A 19,778-nucleotide genomic window follows, 5' to 3' on the forward strand; every position below is an offset into this window, starting at 1 on the left:
AGCTGTGAGTCACACAGTAATAGTAAACGAAATAAGTATCCAGCCTGGCCATATGCACGGTTGATGACACGCCCATTTTACCCATGGCCACTCCCTTTTGCCAGTGACCACGCCCCTTCCTAATGTGTACCGATTTTTGCCCATCAACTGTTGGAGGGTATGCTCTGGTCACCTCTATACATTGTACTACAAGTGTGGCTGTAATCTAAAACAGGGGTTGGCAATCTGTTGCACTCCAAATGTTGTAATACTACATCTCCCAGCATTTCCAGTGATAGCGTTGCTAATAGGGCTTGCTTAAACAATGCCAGTGCATGCTGGAATATGTATTTATTTACAGTTCACAAAGAAACTGGAGTGCCACAGGTCACCTACATATTAAGAGACCGAAGGAACAATCCACTAAGGTTTACAATGTAAGCAACAGGTGACACTTGGCAAACACCATGAACTCAGCAAATTCTTAGGCTGTTTAACCCCATCACTTCTGCAGCGATTTCATCTCATCCCTTTATGCCCAGATCATTTTTATTGTTTTGGTGATCTGCCAGTTTGTTTATACAGTATTCTTCATTGCAGATAATAGAAATGGAAACAAAATCAAATATTAATCCATGATTATTGCTATAGGAACTTTCACCCAAATAGTTTAACCCTCAGGTATAAAGCAATACCCATGCATATAAATCCTGACAAGTGTAAAGCATAAAAACAAAAGCCTACATTCTCTCAGTCAATAAACTGCGGTTCAGTCTTTTAAATGCACCAGCCACATCCCACCTCCCTGAAAATGCCACTACTAGCTCCCAGCTGCCGCTCCGAGCCCACTGGCCAGGACCCCACCAAACAAACCCTTCAGCCTATCCCACCGATCCCGCTGCCAGCTCCATTTATTGTATGTAAAAATGACACCTCAAGTGCCAAAATCATTAGTGCGCCCTCCCGGGGAGCTCAAGGGGCAAACTGGTCAGAATAGTGTATGGGGGCCTTAAGATTGACTTGCAAATGGATCTCTGATCAGCAAATTCATTTACAACGCAATCACCATCGAATTATTTTCCCAGTCTGGGCCTAATTCAGGTTGGCTCACAAAAGCAAAATCCCTCTCTAATGAGCAAAACCATGTGCACTGCAGGTGGGGCAGATGCAACATGTGCAGGGAGTGTTACATTTGGGTGAGGAGTGTTCAAACTGAAAGTACAGATTAGTACCTGTTAATAGGCTTTCCTCTACTCCACCATGGCAGCATACTTCTGGGTTACGCCCTCTTGGGTAGATATCTGGAAAGGAACACAAAAAACAGACACTGCCCCTATATAAGGACCTCCTCCCCTGGGCTCTGTGTCTTAAATTAACCAGCTCCATACACAACACATATAACAACTAAACGGGTACGGGAAAACGGCTGCCATGGTGGAGTAGAGGAAAGCCTATTAACAGGTACTAATCTGTACTTTCCTCTACCTCCCCATGGCAGCATACTTCTGGGTATACCCAAGCAGTTTTATTTCACTGGGTGGGACAATATATTATCATAATGAAAAGAAAAAAAGGATACGGTTACTTCACCATCTCCGTCCGTAGTCTGTACATTCTATCGTCATACTACTGCACTCAATATTTTGCGTCCCATGCTAGCATCTTGGGATGCCGTAATGTCTACCCTGTAGTGCTTGGTAAACGAGTGTGCAGATGACCAGCATGCTGCTCTGCATACTTCTTCTATTGACGTGGATTCCCTTTCGGCCCAGGATGCCGCCAAGGACCTGGTCGAGTGGGCTTTAAGCCCCACAGGAACTTCCAATTTCCTTATCTTGTATGCTTCCCTGATACATGTCTTTATCCACCTAGAAATGGTGGTTTTTGTAGCTCCCAGCCCCTTATTCCTGCCTTCCATCAGCACGAACAACCTTTTTGACTTTCTGAAAGGCTGTACCCTTCTTATATATGCTTTTAAGGCTCTAGTCACATCTAGATTATGTAACCTTTATTCCTTAGCATTTTTAGGATCCGCACAGAAAGAAGGAAGGATTATTTCTTGGTTGAGATGGAAACTACTTTTGGTAAAAAGGTAGGGTTTGTTCTCAGCACTGCCCTATCTTCGAAGAAATTTAGAAACGGTTCTTGTACCCACAGGGCCTGGAGTTCGGATACCCTCCTTGCTGACGTAATAGCTACAAGGAAGACCACTTTTATAGTGAGATAGTTGAGCGATATCTCTTCTATTGGTTCGAACGGAGCCTCTGTCAGTACCTTAAGAACCAAATTGAGGTCCCATGGGGCCATGGAAAGTTGGTCTAATCTTCTTGATCGCTTGAACGAACCTCTGAATGTACTTATTGTCCGCAATCTTAATGTCCAACATTGCCCCAATGGCCGAAATTTGCACTTTCAAAGAATTCGCCGCCAGCTTCTTTTCCAACCCTGCTTGCAGAAAGTCTAGAATGGTCGGGATTAATCTGGGGTTTTTGTTATTTTCTTTACAGAAGAACACATATTTGCCCCATATTCTATAATAAGTTGCTGACGTCGACATCTTTCTTGCCTTCAGTAGTGTATCCACTACCTTCTGAGAAAACCCTTTTCCTCTTAACGTCCTGGTCTCAGTAACCAGGCCGCCAGGCTCCAACTTGCTGGTTGCCGTTGATGATACCGACCCTGCCACAGGAGATCCTCGTGATCGGGTAGGACCCATGGCCCTCCTATCGACATCCTTACTAACTTGGCAAACCAAGGTCTCCTCGGCCAGTATGGCAGGACCGCTATTACCGTGGCAGTTTCTCTCTGTACTTTGTTCATGAACCTGTGGATAATTGTGAACGGGGGAAAAGCATATGCTAACTCCACTCTCCACTTTGCAGTGAGTGCGTCCGTCTGCCATGCTGTCGGTTCCCAGTGTCTGGAAATGAACCTCGGAACCATCGTGTTGCTCGCCGTAGCCATCAGGTCCACTTCTAGCACACCCCATTTCTGTGTTAGTTGTGCGAACACTGCTGTTGACAACTCCCACTCTCCTGGGGTTAGCCTGTGCCTGCTCAGAGCATCTGCCCTGACATTTTCTTTTCCTGCCACAAATACTGCGGAGATGTTTCTGACATGACGTTCTGCCCATTTCAGGATAAGCACCACTTCCGACATCAGCTTCCGGCTCCTTGTACCCCCTTGTTTGTTTAGGTACATGGCCACTGACTGGTTGTCTGATCTTATTATCAGATCCTTGCCTCTTACTGGTTCCTGAAATTCTTGACATGCCAAGAACACCGCCCGCATTTCTCTTACGTTTGAATGTTCCCGGCTCATAGCCTGGTCCCATTCTCCTTGTATCGACTGTTCTTCGCACACAGCGCCCCATCCTGTCTCGCTGGCGTCTGTTGTCACCATCACCTGTGGTCCGGTCGCGAAAGACTTTCCTTTGGTCAACCTGTGCATTTTTGACCACCAAAGCAGATCTTCTACTTATCCTTTTGACAGATATATTCTCTGCCTTCGGTCCTTTGCATCCCCGTTCCACTGTCTCAAGAAGCAATTCTGCAGTGTTCTGATGTGAAATCTGGCCCACCTGGCCGTGTCCAATGCGGCCGACATGAGGCCAAGTACCCTCATGCAGTCTTCTGAGTACACCGCCTTTTTCTTCAACATTCCTCTTACTTCTTGTAAAAGTTTTAAGCGTCTGTCCTTTGTTAGTTTTATAGTCATCTCTTTCATGTCTAAAATGACCCCCAGGTATTTTACCTCTTGCGTCGGCACTAACTGACTTTTTTCGAGGATGATTAACCATCCATGTTGTCTTAGGTAGTCTTGTATGTGCCTCTGCCATTTCTTTGGTGTCTGCTGCAATTAAGAGGTCGTCCAGGTACGGCCAGATTGAGACGCCTAACACCCTTAGGTTGGCCACCAGTACCACTAGAATTTTTGTAAAGGTTCTCGAGGATGTTGACAGGCCGAACGGCAGCGATGTGAACTGGTATGTGATCTGTTTTAGGCGAAATCTGAGGAACTTTTGATGTCCTAAAAATATTGGAACATGTAAATATGCGTCCTTTAAATCGATGGTAGTCAAAAACATCCCTCTTTCTATATCTGGCACAATGGATCTTATGGACTCCATTCTGAATCGCTTCACCTGAACGTAGGTATTTAGTCTCCTTAGATCTAGAATAGTTCTGAATCCCCCTGAAGGTTTTTTCACGACGAAGAATCTTGAGAACCACCCCAGATCTTCGTCTTGTTTGGGAACTCTTATGACTACTCCTTGCTCTATCATGGTTTGTAGGCTGTTGAACAAGGCCGCCCTTTCTTCCAGATTGCTGGGAATAGGTGACACTTCCATCCAGTTTCCTGGTACTGTAACAAATTCTATTTTGTAGCCTGAGGTAATTACCTCCAGCACCCATTTGTCCTGTACTGACTGATGCCAGGCTTCTTGGTATTGCATCAGCCTGCCACCCACTTTGTCTCTGGCGTCATTGCTGGTTTCGCCTGAAGGCAAACCTGCCATCTCTACCTCTTTGGCCACGAAAATTATTTCTGTTACCGAGCCAAGGGCTGCGAAAACCTCTGCCCGGCCTATATGTTTTTGCTTCCCTGAAGTCCGTGGACTGGTACCGGGATGATTTATTAAATGACCCCCTTCTTGCGGCCTTATCCTGGGGTGGCCATACCGACTTACCCCCTGACACTTTCGTAATAATCTCATCCAACTGTTGCCCAAACAAGTAACTTCCCTGGAAAGGCAATGAGATTAACTTGTTTTTGGACTGACTGTCTGCCGCCCAAGGCTTTAGCCACAAGGCCCTTCTTATAACTGCCGTTGTAGCGTTGGATCTGGCCGCCAAGCGCACCATATCAAGTGAGGCATCACACAAAAATTTAACAGCCACCTGTATGTTTTGCACCACCTTCAGTAACTCTGATCTTTTAATGCCGTCCAGCATGTCGGACTCCAGGTCTTGGCACCATGACCTTAAAACTCTAGTAGTCACCGCTGCCGCCGATGAGGCTTTCATTGAAGCCCCTATCGTCGTGTGCTGCTTCCCCAGACTCATTTCAATTTTTCTCTCCATTGAGTCCTTAAATATATTCGCATCCTCTAATGGGAGCGTAGGTTTTCCTTGAGATGCGTGCTATTGCCGCATCCACTTAGGTGCCTCATCCCACTTTTTAACCTGCTCGTGGTCAAAAGGGTACATTTTGGATACTCTTAAAAGGCACCGCCACCTATTTATCGGGATGCCCCCATTCCTCTTCCACTACTTCCTGTAGCGTCTTAGACAATGGGAATTGTTTCGTTTTTTTCTTTTTGTCCTTAAACAGGAGGTCCTGAAGCTTGCCCTCCTCCTGAGGGTCTTCTATATTGAGAGACTTATGGACCAAAACAGAGCAGGTTTTCTAGTAAGTCTGGGTTGAAATCCACTCCTTTTTCTTGGAAGACTTCGCCTTCCTCCATCTCTTCCTCTGCCTTCCCTGAGGGACCTGGCTCTGAACCCTCCGAGTCAGAAAGTACAGCTCTAGGCCTCTTCCCTGATGATTTGGCAAAATGTTCTTTAGACATAAAGGTGTCTGCCAGCTCAGTCTTGAGCAACTTCACTAAGTCTGTGATCTGGATAGATCCCATTTGCAGCGAACCTCTACATTTGCTGCACACTGAACCTGAGCATTTATCAGGCAGTACTTTGTCACAAGATGAACATTTCCGCTTGTGTTTAGTTTTAACCTCGCTTTTTTCTTTGCCAGTTTCAGGCCTAGCAAAAGAAACCCATATTCAAGCATATATAAAAAACTTTGTACTAAGCAAAAAACTGCATCTTTAATCCGGCTTAATCGGCTGCTTTTTTTCCATCCTCCATGTTAACCTCTAGCACCAGAGACTCACTGTAACAACATATGATCTCTATTTAGGCGAAAAAATAATATAGCCAAGTCCCAGCAGCGCCGCTGCTTAACGGGACCTTACCCCAGTCTGCTGGTATCGGGAAAACTTCCACTGGCCTGCACCTCCGTGACAGACGCCGCTTCCACACTCACACGGCCGCCGGTATCTCCTTCCACAAACGCTTTGAGACGCCTTCTGATGACCTCAGACGCTGGCCTGGCGTCTCTTACTAATACCACGCGTGACGCCTCGCGTCACCACGCGCCGCGTCACGCTAGTGCGCCCGCTCCGTTTCCATGGCGCCTGTTTGTGCAGATACCGGCGCCATTACCCGCAACCGCTCCCGGCGGCGGGGTACTCCAGCAGACGGACGGCCCAACTGCCCTTGACAGCGGGAGTCCTATTATGCCACTACCCCTTACTGCACTCGGCAGGGGAGCCAGCTCTACAGCCTCTTCACAGGGTAAGCCCATACATCTACCCGGAAAGGAAAAAAAGACACAGAGCCCAGGGGAGGAGGTCCTTATATAGGGGCAGTGTCTTTTTGTGTTCCTTTCCAGATATCTACCCAAGAGGGCGTAACCCAGAAGTATGCTGCCATGGGGAGGTAGAGGAAATTTAAATTTCTGTGTAAAAATAAAGTAGCCTGTATTGACCCTTCCACAACTCTGAGACAGAGTCCGGCTGATCGAGGTCAGAGCTGACATGACACCGCCTTCCTCAAAACACCTGGGCATGCCTGCATTTTTTTCTGACACACCCAGAAAACAGCAGGTGCCCACCCACAAATGGAGACTTCCTGTCAGTCAAGTTGCGAGGGGATTGAATTTTGATAAGGTTTGGCCTAACGCATGCGCACTACAATCCATACACAGTCATTCATCATTCGTTTGCGATTTAGCACAACAGCAATCAACTATGAATAACAATCAACTATGAATAACAAAATGCAGACATGTTATACCCCATTCAGAGCTGCGACCCCGCAATTACCTGGCATTTTAAGTGGGTGCAGTCAGACCCCCTTACACATTGAGCAGCCAATTACGGTGTTAAAAAAAAGTCAACCCAGTAATTTGCTGATTTGCATGGGTACAGGATTTCTTTAGTGTGAAAGGGTCAACCCAGGTCGTAAATCCCGGGTTGACGATTTTCTGGTAAAGAGCAGGTTCGGTGACCCAGGATTTAAGACAGGGGTTGACCCTTTCACACTGAACAAATTACCGGGTAGAACGGCGTCACCCAGTAATTTGATGTTCGCTGGGAAAGGGGTATTACAGTAAAGATTTTTTTTATATTTTTACCGATTACCTCATATGTGCCTATCATTTGCAGGAGCCCATAGGTGGGAACAACTGCATGCTGGTAAAGTCAACAGTACTAGTAAGCTCTTTACGGTTAGCTGATCTTTCAGTACACAAATTGTTTATGATTTATTACAGAAATTGTCTGTTTTAATGAAGACTAATAATGAATATCGAATTTCTAAAGGCCCATACAGACACTACGATGATGCCTTAATGATGATGAACGACCCCATTATAAATCACCTCCTGAACAACTCAGAACGACTTCGTTCAGGGTCGTTCAGGAGGTGAATCTTTCAACATCGTCTAGTGTTTATGCTGTGAATGATGGACGACTACAAACGATGCGCGTACCCGCGGGTCGTTAAAGACCATAGCTATCGTCAATGCATGCAGGTCAATTTGGCTATGGTCGTTAACATTGTTTGTTTTTTCAATAGAAAAAGGACCTGCATCGTTTGTGGTCGTTTCTCATCCGTCGTGCACCAGTGATCACCTGCAATGCTGAGGTCGTTCATTTTCACTTCAAGGGTGAAAATGAACGATGGTAGTTAAGATGTGACACATCGTAGTGTCTGTATGGGCCTTAAGCAAACCAAATTGATAGAAGCATGAGTGTAAAGGTGCCCATAGACGGTCCGTTCCCAGACCGTCCGTTTTGTACTATGCGATGTGCGCTCCCGCGCATCACATAGTACGGTACAAAAAGTATGTGCTGCACATACTTTTTGTACTAGCTAAACTTCGCATCGGATCGCATTGCATGCACACCGCATGCACTAGGCATGCGATCCGATGCGAAGCGTGCTAATTAAGACCCAAACAGATCCGTTTAACGGGTCGTTTAACGGCCCCTTTAGGCCACTTATTCACGGGTCAACGGGAGCTTTGTGCTAAACGATCAGCACAGATCGCTCAGCACACAGGGCTGCACCAGCGATGTGTGCTGAGCGATCTGCGATTACTGCGTGCGGTCAAAATCTAGTCAGGTGAGGCACGCAGGACAGCAAATCGCCTTCGCCCATACACATGGAGCAATCCATGCTCAATTTCAAAGTGATCTAGCCAGATTGCTTAGAAATGGGTCTGACATCGCCCAGTGTGTATGTCCCTATAAGTGTATGTGACAGATGCCTAATGCAAGCCTACTACTAGCACATGTGCATCCTGCAATGGCTTTACGCCTGATTCTGAATAGCCAGCATTTCCACAAAAGACACTGAAGCAGAAATATTATGGGTTCTGGGAGCCAGTTGTGAACATCTTCTGTACTCTAGAACCAAATGGTGTCTTGAACACAAATTCTCAGCCATGTTAGTTGTGATTAGAAATCTTTTAGCATAGATACAATAAGTTACCTGGCTAGTTGGGATCCGATCATAACATCTCCTTCTTTCATTATTATTCTACTGTATGGCCTGTGAGGTAAAATACATAATGGGTCGGGTGATCCAAATATACAACAAAGTCACAATGTTGAAGATATACTTCTAACCTGGGCACATACTGTATGCTGCTCCCCCTAACCATGCCTGTGTGGTCTCGTAAAATAATACAGCACCTACCCTGAATGGGAAAAGTAAAATTAATTGCAGGTGGGCAGTAACCGTTGACGGCACCAACTCAACCCCCAATCAGGACTCTAGCCCCCTCATTGATCCTCTACAACCAATGAGCAGCTACAGATCTCTTAACTCTTCCCTCTGTATTGGGCGAACACACGAAAATACAATGCTGAGAAAGAGAGAGACTGAGGGCAAGACAGATTAGGCAGATGTTTGGGCCCACAACATTAATAATAGCTATGCTGCCTATTCTAAAATAACACATATACTGTATATTCTTTATATTTATTTTTATTTTTTTAAATACTAGTATCTACCTCATGTATGGGTCCACACTCAAAAAAACTGATTCCAGCAACAATTCTGAAACAAATATGAAATTAAACACTTTATCAGACATCATATATAGACATGAACATTTCAACATAGTAGGTCGGATTCACTGATCGACACACAAGCACAGGTGCTGCATCAGTGTACACAGTGGCTGTACAATAATATGCTAATTCTGCAGGAGGCATGGTCTTGTTTAAATAGACCCCTCCTGGAGGCTTCTCAGACACGGCTGCATCTGAGGACCTAGCATCGGAATAATATGCATGAATACTGGCCATCACAATAGGCAATGTTTTGATACAGCTGGGGCAAGTGAAGATGTTTCCAAGAACGGAGCCAGGGACCTCACAATGCCCAGTATTACCTGGTTTCTTGAATATTTGCTGTGCCACCACCCCAAACAGCACGCTGAGGCTTAGATCTGCACATGCAATTAGAGATCCTTCACAGATCTGCAACCCATCTGGTTGGCTGGTATTTTATCACCGTCCACTTTATCTCTCTCCCCATGGCTTAGTACATAGATCCTACCTCCCAACAAGTGGGAAGTACCATTTTTCACACGCGGCAGCGTGGAAGGAGTTAGGGGGAGCACACACCACTGTTCTGCAGAACATGTAAGCAGAGGGTGAGAGGCAGGCAGTGACGTACCCCTCCGTGCAGCAAACCCCACGGTGGCGGGCAGACGCTGAGTAATGTGGGCGCCTGGGTCTGCGGGATCTATGCCGCGTTCATGGCCGGGACCTACTTTGTCTGCATCTCAGCGCTCCTAGCCTCCTCCTACAGTAGCTCCTTATGACAAAATGTCCCTCAAAAAATGGCCGCCCCTTACAGCAGACAGTATTTAAGATGCTAGAGGGGGCAGCAGCGGCATCCTGCTGTAAGGGGTCGGCCATTCTTTGAGGGACATTTTGTCATAAGGAGCTAGGAGGAGACTAAAGGTGGCCATACATCAGAAAGATATTGTACCCAATCATACAATCTCAATTGATTGTAAGATGGATTGTATGCAGATTGTGTGCACATCTTGTGTACACAATCATACTATCATGCAGCATATGGATTGTATGACTGATTGTATGATGAATTGTATGATCGATTGTGAGTAGATTGTGTGCCGGGGATTTCAAGGGAAATTGTACACAATCATGAGCGCAATCGATCTTAAGATCGATCTTTCTGATGTATGGCCAGCATTAGAGTGCAAAGTAGATCTGCGGTCCCGACTCCTGGTCACGAACACGGACAGGTAAGACTGGGGGAGAGGGAGAGAGGGTCAACATTTTGTGGCGGCCTGGCGGGGGCGCAAAATTTCGCGCTATGCCACAGGAGGCAGGGGAACAGATGCATCTATTTACAACGTAGGGGGCCTAAGGAGAACCCAGCTGCTCTGAGAGTACTGGGCATTCCCACACAGTGATGATGCAGGAGTTCTGAGAGTCTCCGTCCCTTTTACACCATGGCTCCGCTACTTTTTGGACATACAAGGTCCTTATTTACTACAAATAAAAGTTGGGAAGCAAGAGACACCACAGTTTGAGAATCAATAATTCTGGAAAGAGGCAAATTTGAATTAACAGGAAAAACTGTGTCCCCAGGACTGTAATGGGGACAGTTGGGAGGTATTCTTCAACACAAAATAATCAAGGTCTGTGTGAGCAGTTAGCTAAATATTATACAGCTATTCCCCGGCCCCGGTAAAAGGTGTCACATCCTTCAGTCCTGATAAGTCTGTACTAGAGGCTGTGCAGCGCTAGAAGGGCGTCACATAGCATTTCTTCATATTTTTCTGTTGTATAAGAGGGGGATTTAGACATATGAAATCCCACTGCACCTGCATATCATACACTTACCTCCATCTTTCAGGGGTGGCAGCTCTTTCTCTACTAGCTTGAAATCCTCAGGTTTTGGTGCACCATCAAAGTGCTTCACCATAATCCATGACTTAGATATAACCATCTTTATTCACCTGTGAATGGGAGATAGAATACTGAAGCAGCCAGAAACAGAACATAGGGAGCACCAGCCTTTTCAACAATGATAAACTATTTGCCAGCAATCACTTTACTATGTACTCAAAGACAGACTACTGTGCATGTGCGGCCACCAGTGGCTATTATCCATACAATGTGGGATATATAACCTACAATGGCTATCACCCTCTTAAAATGCTGTAAGCTAATGGGGAAAAGCTTGGTAATTCTACGTAGGGTGCTAATACTAAAGACAACAGGGGCAACTGCAGCAGATATATCTCCAGTATCTGCTGTGGAACCCATTGAATGTATCCAATCGATACTTACACTTGGAAGGTACACCCCTGAAAATCAACATAAAATATGTTTAATAAAATATAGAAATGGATCTACAATTAGCCAGTTATTACATATTATTTAGTACAGGTGAGTCTCCCATATCCAAGATGCCTGAGATCAGAAGTATTTTAGATATGTTTTCTTTATATGGGAAATTTGCATACCATGAGGCATCGCTTAGGCAAGTCTAAGCACTGAATGCATTTATGTTTCATATACACTTTATACATACTTGCCGGTCTGACCCTCTCCATGAGGGAGAAAATGCTCTGTTCCTGGACTTCCCTGGTAATGTATGATTGCCATCACCTGTGGTGAAACACCTTTACCTAGCTCCCCACAGGTGATGGCCATCATACATTACCAGGGAAATCCAGAAACAGAGCATTTTCTCCCGCAAGGAGAGGGTCAGGTAGTCATACCCTCCAACATGACCCATTCCATTAGGTACAAAATGCTCTGCTTCTGGACTTATTTCTTAATTTAGGATTGCCTCCACCTGTGCTGGAACACCATTATCATCACTGAACTAGTCCAACACTGGTGACTGCAATTATCAATTAAGATGGAAGTCCAGAAACATTGCATTTTGTACCTAATGGAATGGGTCATGTTGGAGGGTATGACTTTATACACATAGCCTGAAGGCAATTTTATACATAATTTTCATTAATATTCAAGCAGCCAGAGGTGCTGTGAAGCGTGGCTTTTCCATGTCACGATTACTGGTATTTTAGAGCAGATGCCCGGGCTAAAACCAATAGTAGCTGGTTGAACGGTACAATGGGCCTACTTCAGACTTCATTGCAGAGCAAATTTGTTCTCAAAATTGGGAAAACCACGTTGCACTGCAGGTGGGACAAATATAACATGTACAGGGAGAGTTAAGGGGCGTACACACTGGCCGATATTGAACAGTCAATATATCCATGCACAGCTGGCCAGTGTGTTCGAGCAATTTGCCTGTGAATGGCGTCATTCACAGATAGATCATGCTGGGATCCACCTATGATTTACAGCACAGTGGGCAGCTGTATGCAAATGCGCTCACCCACTTGTGGTGTCAGTTCAGACATCTGTCTGTAGATATTTCTGCAGATATAACTATTAGTGTGTATACAGCTTTAATCTGTACTGTGATCATTAGGATACAGTCACCCCAAGGAATACGGCTACTTATACCCCTTTCAGACATACGGCTAAATCCCAGGTTTTTGCTAATGAACGTGCATCAACCCGGGATTTTGGTATGTCTGAAAGGGTCAACCCGGGTGTTAAAACCTAGGTCTCCGACCCTTCTTTTTACCTGGGTTGAAGACCCGGGATGTAAGACCCGGGTTGACCTGTTCAGACATAAGAAAAACCCGGGTTTTTCAGAAAATTACTGGGTAGAACTGCTTCACCCGGTAATTTGGTGCTGTAAGTGTAAAAGGGTGCAGGCTGCACCCGGGAAAATGACCCAGCAGTCAAAATGCCTGGTAATTCCCGTGTAGTATGTCAAGTGCTGTGTACCCACGGGGGAGATATATTGCTCAGCCATATATTGCTGAGCAATATATGGCTGAGCAATATATTGCTCAGTTTCTCCTGTTCATCAGCGACCAGAGATGGTCGCTGATGAAAAAGAAACTGCCGGGGGGAGCCCGGCAGTGGTAATCAGCTGGTCGCAGGAGCATGTTCCTGCGACCAGCGATCACCACAGGGGCAAAAACGGGAGCGCGCACCCGGCGATATATCGCCGGTGCACACTCCCATTGCGGGCAATATGGTCGCTCAGCGACCATATTTCCCGCGATTTTGGACAAAATCGCCCCCGTGTGTACGCACCTTAAAAGGGGTATCACAGGCACCGCACTGAGCCTTAATACTGCCAACCAGCATCACTGAGGAGCTGAGCAAACTTTTATTGATAAACTGTGGTGATAAACATTTTAGGAAATAAACAAAAAAACTTTATTATTGCTATACACACACACCACCCAATGCTTGTTACTACAGGTTTTCCTAAAAATCGCTTCTAAATAAAAAAACATTAATAATGATAATAGTTCTAAATATGTCCCTGTATGTTATATCATTTATCATGTCTATGCAGGGTAAATTGTATTTATACTACCTGCTTAAGTGCATACAGCATTTAAAAATTAAATGGACAGGTTATTTACTCCAGTATCTATGTCGGTAAATGATACTAAAATTTTCCACACATTGTAAGCTTACGAGCAGGGCCCTCCTACCATTTTAATGGACTGTAATTACCCAGTTTTGTTTTATCACTGCTCCCAATTGTAAAGTGCAATTTTCTGCATTATATATAAACTGTTAATTAAAAAAAAAAATACTCATCTCAATGCAGAGATTTAAAATCAAAGTTCAAATATCAGTTTGATATAAATAGGTTAAAAAATAAATATTTATAAATGTGTTACCTAGTATAAAGCTTTCTGTGTACATATAGTATTTTACTAGAAAAGCCAGTGTGCTGGAAGTACTGTTATACAGAGTAATTAATGCATGACACAGTAATATGATACGTCTAGCAGTAAACAATCCTCCGTATTCTGCACAAACACAAATTCTCTTGTGTCAAAGTTTACTAGTAATCCTTTGATCCATGGACTTACCTGCTGGAAGTGATCACAGTTGTGTTGACCTTGTGCTGAATTACAGCAGTTAATGTATTTCTTATCAGCCTGCAATGTATAATTCCGATTGCAGAGACTTTGCCCAGATATACTGTTCAGAGAGTGTGTGAGGCCTTTCTCACTCCCCAAGCCCTTCCCCATTTCTTGCCCCTCCTCTGTTATGTAGCTTTTCCTATTCCCAGTACTATAACAGAACACTGATCAGGAATGAGAGATCCTGAGTAATGTAATGTGCACCATCACAATCACTGAACTACGGCAGTCTGCCAGGATATCTGAAAGAGTGAACACCCCTGGCTTCTTTCTCTGTAATGTAGCAAATTCTAAGATCTATAACAGAATAATGAAGCAGAATGTGAGCTTCCCTTTAGTGCTCATAATACAAAGTCCTGACTATAATCACCTGTTACTGATGTGCCCCATGATTCCTGAACTATAGCAGGATGGAATTAGTAATGCCTGTGTGTGTCAGAAAGAGATGACATTATGCAAAACTTTATTGTTTAAGCCAGAGGTTCCCAAACGTGGTCCTCACGGCACCCCAATGGTCCAGGTTTTAGGTATAACCATGGCTCAGCACAGATGGTTAAATCAGACTGACTGAGTTACTAATTAAGTCACCTGTGTCCAGCACTTAATACCTGGACCGTTGGGGTGCCTTGAGGACTGCGTTGGAGAACCTATGCTTTAAGCATTATCTCATGGTTGCCTACCTGACCCTCTCCTTCAGGGAGAAAACGCTCTGTCCCTGGACTTCCCTAGTAATGTAGATTAAGCGAGGGCTGCATAGGCATGAGGGCATTTAAGAGCCTGAGGATTTTGTGATTGTTTGATAAAGTTAGTTGACAAGGTCTCTTACCCCAGAATTCACAGTGGTCAGGTGCAGCAAATCAGGGGCAGAATGGGTGGTAACTTAGGCAGGTTATATAAGGGGTAGTCAGGGTCTCCCACTTCCTCTTTGAGTCTGGATTCTCACCCTCCCTCCCTTTCCTGCTGCGTTTACCACCCTCCCTCCCTTTCCTGCTGCGTTTACCACCGGGCCTTTCGGCCGCCACTCAATTTGGCTTCACAAAAATGTATTATAATTGGCAGGAGGGCGCTCTCGACCAGCGGTCAAGTTTGAGGTGCAGGAGGTCACTGTGCGGTATTGCTACCCTCTGCCAGGAAGGCTGGTGAGTCCTGCCCCGAGGGGGGACGATGGCCACTTACTAGAACTGTCCTCACCATGCAATAGGAGGTGCGGTAAGACCGTCAGTGTGGGCTGTGCTTTGAATGCAATGGGGGCGGCTCATCGCCCTGGTTACAAAGTGGGTGCGTTGCAGTCGCCGCCATTGTTAACGTTTGTGAGTTAGCTGGTCTCCAGGCGCTCTCCTGGCCATCCCTTTTCAATAGGGTCATCCAACAATAAATACTGTTGACCTTTAAACTTATGCACTTCGTGTCCGCGTGTTTATTTTTAGTATAAGGTGTCAGTGTGAGTTATTTCTAGGGGTAATCAGAATTATGTTAAAGCAAAAGGTCAATCTCAATAATCCAATAGGCGCCTTATGATTGCCATCACCTGTGGTGAAACGCCTTTCTTATCAATCACCTAGCTCCCCACAGGTGATGGCAATCATACATTACCAGGGAAGCCCAGGAACAGAGCATTTTCTCCCTGAGGGCGGGATGTATCAACATACATCCCCGCCCTTCGCACGGCAGCCGCCGCGATGCTACCACATATGTACTAACATATGCGGCCAGCATCGGGCTGCGGTAACGGAGACCCCCGCGATACCTGTGATGTGGGCTGCGGGGGTCTCCGTTACCTCCCGGCGGCTGCCAGCGTCCCCCTGCATCTCCTCCTCCCCCCTGAAGCCGGATGTCCTCCCGGCTGTCACACCAGGGGGAGGAGGAGGTTAAAGGAGGACAGGAGGGGGGGTCGGCGCGCGGACGGCGTACGTCGGGCGGCGAAAGAAGCCCATAGGCTTCTATAGGGTATCGCCACCCTCTGGGTGGCGATACCCTGGCCTGCGAAAACGGGGCGAACCGGTGATAGTACATAGGAAAATGCGGTAAAACGGGGGTTTTACCGCATTTTCCCTTTAGTACATCCCGCCCTGAAGGAGAGGATCAGGTAGGCAACCCTGCATTATGTACTATTGAGTATGAAAAGGCTTTCTTAAAAGGTATTCTTATTGAAACATTTTTTACATGTACTTGTATTATGTATGATTTATCATGTCCAGAGTTATGTATATACTGTAGATTTGCTTTCATTTATTTATTAATCAATTACATTGTTTTACATTTCTTAACTTTGTGGGGGTCTATTCTTATAACTTAAGGTGCATACACACTGACTGATATATCGGCTGTTCCATTGAATGGCTGACCACTCATACAGCTTCTGTAAGAGCCACCGGTGATTGACAGCTCAATGGGTGGGTGCATGCAAATGCACCGCACAGTTGTGAAGTCAGTCCCAATGGATTGGGCAACTTGCATGGAGAACACACTGCCCAAACCATCTGTTGATATATATATATATATATATATATATATCAAGAAGAAAAAACAGTGCGCAAATTAGTGAGAAAAGCCAATGTCCAATTCAGACAATGATACCGTCAGAGAATATCCTCTGTAATAGTGTCTTTGAAATGCACTCAGGTGAAAGTATCCCCGGCAGCTTAAACTCTCCACCTCCAACGAGGTAATCCTGAATCCACAGGTAGATTTATCTGGAAAGAAATGATGAGAGCAAGCGCTCCATAGTGCGTGAATCAATTTTAAAAAATTTTATTGTTACACGGTAAAACAAGTGATAGACAGCAGGGATCACGTACCAAATACGGCGGTATAAACACCGCAGTATGAATCACATAAAGTGCTGACACCGCAGCAAAGTGTTGGAGTGGTTACACTCAGATGTCTCTCACCAAGCGGCAAACAGCACGCGGCGGGCGGTGATCCAGTGCAGACAGCGGCAGCGATCTGTGCTCAAAGTGGGATTCGGTCAGAGATGACGCTAAGCCACGCCCCAACGCGTTTCGTCATCGACTTCGTCAGAGGGCTGGCTTAGCGTCCATCTCTGACCTCTTTTAACAGGTAGATGCAAATTAGCAATCGTGGTAACACCTGGCCACTTAACCTTCATCCTGCCAGACAAGTTTTATACTGACTTGCAGCGTGACTGCAAAAAAATCTCCTATCACCTGATAGAATAAAAAAGACTTTCTATTTAAAAAACGGCTCTGTCTATAGAGCATTATAAAAATATATCTATATATACGGCTACCACGATTGCTGTACAAGATATAGCAACATTTTTATATACAAAAAATGCAAACAGTTGTTATATAAAAACCATTATTTTGACAATAAAATATTTTAACAATAAAATATTTTGACAATAAAATACAGGAATGGCACACAGTAATGCATTGAAATAGGAAGAGGAACATACATTTCCTCCTACTCCCTAGTTAAGACATAATCATATAGAACCACATCAAATTATTATATAGTGTCTTATTACATAGTCGTACAAAATAAAGAACATAAATTATACAGTCTTTAAAACTATACAAAAAAGGCTTAATTAGCTCAGGATTCAAAACACAGGCAATCAGACATATAGGTGATCTTCGTATGCCCCAAATAGAAATATTTCTTCTTTATCTCCTTAGCCCCAAGAGAAAAAAAAAAAAAAAAAAAAAAAAAAACACAGACAATAGTTATAACAACCAATATTGAATATATGATAAATTCACCTCATACAGGTACCTCTAAATCAATTAACGCATAGAAAATAATATGCGAAGAGGGTTACATATAGCTATGCAATACAAAGCAGAAGGAGCAAGCTTCAACTATTACTGCTTTTCGTATGCATAAATAGATTTTAGCCGATAAAGGCTGTAATTTCCAGTCCATCGTTTAATCCCTCTGGACTTAATGTTCCTAGATGGTACATCCAAAAAGATTCCCTTCTAAGCAGCATTTTTTCTCTATTCCCCCCCCTAATGTCGGTGGCAACAATTTCAATTCCCACAAACCTCATGCCCTGTGGATCACTCTTCTGACAGTGGGCAAAATGTCTAGGAACACTGTGATTGGTCACATGATTCTTGATGTTCCTATAATGTTCCAGGATTCTTATTTTTAGGGCCCGTTTTGTTTGCCCCACATATCTCATACCACAAGGGCAGACAAGAAGATATATCACATGGGTAGAATTGCAATTAATTACACCCTTTAGCTTCCATTTCTTGCCATCCTTCCCAACAATTTCCTTTGTGCCCTTTAGGCTGTGTGAACACATCTTACATTTTCCGCAGCAATAAAAACCCGTTGCTGGGGACATTCCATAGGGCATAAGACCTGGGTTATTTGTCGCTTTAATGGGAAGTAGGCTAGGAGCAAGTCTGGTTTTTAAAGTACTGGCTCTTTTGAAAACTAGATCAGGACCAGAACCCAAATAATCTTTAAAAAGGGGATCCAATTTGAGGACTGACCAATGCTTATTCAGAGTTTTACGTATCTGATCATTATGGGTGTTATATTGGGTCACAAATGGGCAGAAGTTAGATCGATTTTTCTCTTTTTCTTTGTATTTTAACAATTCATTTCTGTTCAGATTTCTTGACCTCACCAAAGCATTATCTATCAGGGTTTGGGGATACCCTTTTTCCTGGAATCTGGCCACATAAACTAAAGCTTGCTGTTCAAATGTATCGATGTTACTACAATTACGTCGCAATCTCAACAGTTGGGAATAAGGGAGATTGCTTTTCCATTTTTTATGATGGCAGCTGTTATACTGCAGATAGTTATTACTATCAACCTTTTTAAAAAAGGTGCTAGTCTCAATATTCTCAGGCTGTTCGTCATTTACTGTAAGGGTGAGGTCAAGAAACTCCAAACTCTTGTTATTGAAATTATATGTAAATCCCAAATTATATTGATTAATATGAATATACTCAACAAATTTAAGGAAATCTTCTTGTGATCCCCTCCATATCAGTAATAAATCGTCGATATATCGCCTGAATAGGACGATATTATCGGCAAACGGATTGTTTTGAAAAATACATTCCTCCTCCCATTCACCCAAATACAAATTGGCGAACCCTGGGGCACAAATCGTCCCCATCGCCGTGCCACAGAGCTGGATGAAATAACGCCCCAAAAAAGTGAAATAATTCGATTTTAACACAAAATTCAAACATTTTAAAATAAATGCACTTTTAACCTCAGAGATATCGGTGTCTCTTTTCAGAACTTCCTCTATACACCTCAATCCCTTTCCATGGGGTATTGAAGTGTATAGGGAGTTCACATCGATGGTTGCCCAGTTATAGTCACTTTTCCATTCTAATGCCTCTACTGTCTGAAGTACAGAAATTGAATCCTTAATATAAGATTTTAATTTAGGAACATATTTCTGTAAATACTTATCCACATAAGCCGACAGTCTTGATGTTACAGACTCAATGCCGGATACAATCGGCCGACCTGGTGGGGCCGACCGATTCTTATGTAGTTTTGGCAGATGGTAGATTGTAGCCACCCTTGGTTGGTCATTGTACAGGTATTCATATTCTTCCCTGCACAACGCTCCACATTGCCTCCCATCGTCCAAAATGACTTTGAGTTCCTCAACAAATTCTTTAGTTGGATCTACAGACAGTATTTTATATGAAATGGGGTCAGATAGTAATCTTTCCATCTCTTTCACATAATAATCTCTT

The 19,778-nt window shown here is 44.2% G+C and overlaps 1 protein-coding gene across 4 annotated transcripts in view; it reads right to left on the reverse strand.

The window, feature by feature from the left end:
* Nucleotides 1–14,253, reverse strand: part of LOC146075164 (prostaglandin reductase 1-like) — a 30,805-nt gene extending 16,552 nt beyond the window's left edge. Inside the window, exons 1-5 of one of the 4 annotated variants that reach the window (XM_083184132.1) lie at nt 14,020–14,245; nt 11,384–11,400; nt 10,934–11,049; nt 9,062–9,107; nt 8,538–8,597 (exon numbers count right to left, since the gene is read on the reverse strand). In XM_083184132.1, coding sequence (XP_083040258.1) covers nt 8,538–8,597; nt 9,062–9,107; nt 10,934–11,039 — 212 coding nt within the window. In that variant the 5' untranslated portion in view covers nt 11,040–11,049; nt 11,384–11,400; nt 14,020–14,245. Of the gene's footprint in view, nt 1–8,537; nt 8,598–9,061; nt 9,108–10,933; nt 11,050–11,383; nt 11,401–14,019 lie in introns of those variants that run through there. The other 3 variants (XM_083184139.1, XM_083184123.1, XM_083184148.1) reach the window with 3 other exon arrangements.
* Nucleotides 14,254–19,778: the final 5,525 nt, after the last annotated feature.

Source organism: Crinia signifera, chromosome 1 (assembly GCF_055691185.1).
Source record: "Crinia signifera chromosome 1, ASM5569118v1, whole genome shotgun sequence".
NCBI lineage: Eukaryota > Metazoa > Chordata > Amphibia > Anura > Myobatrachidae > Crinia > Crinia signifera.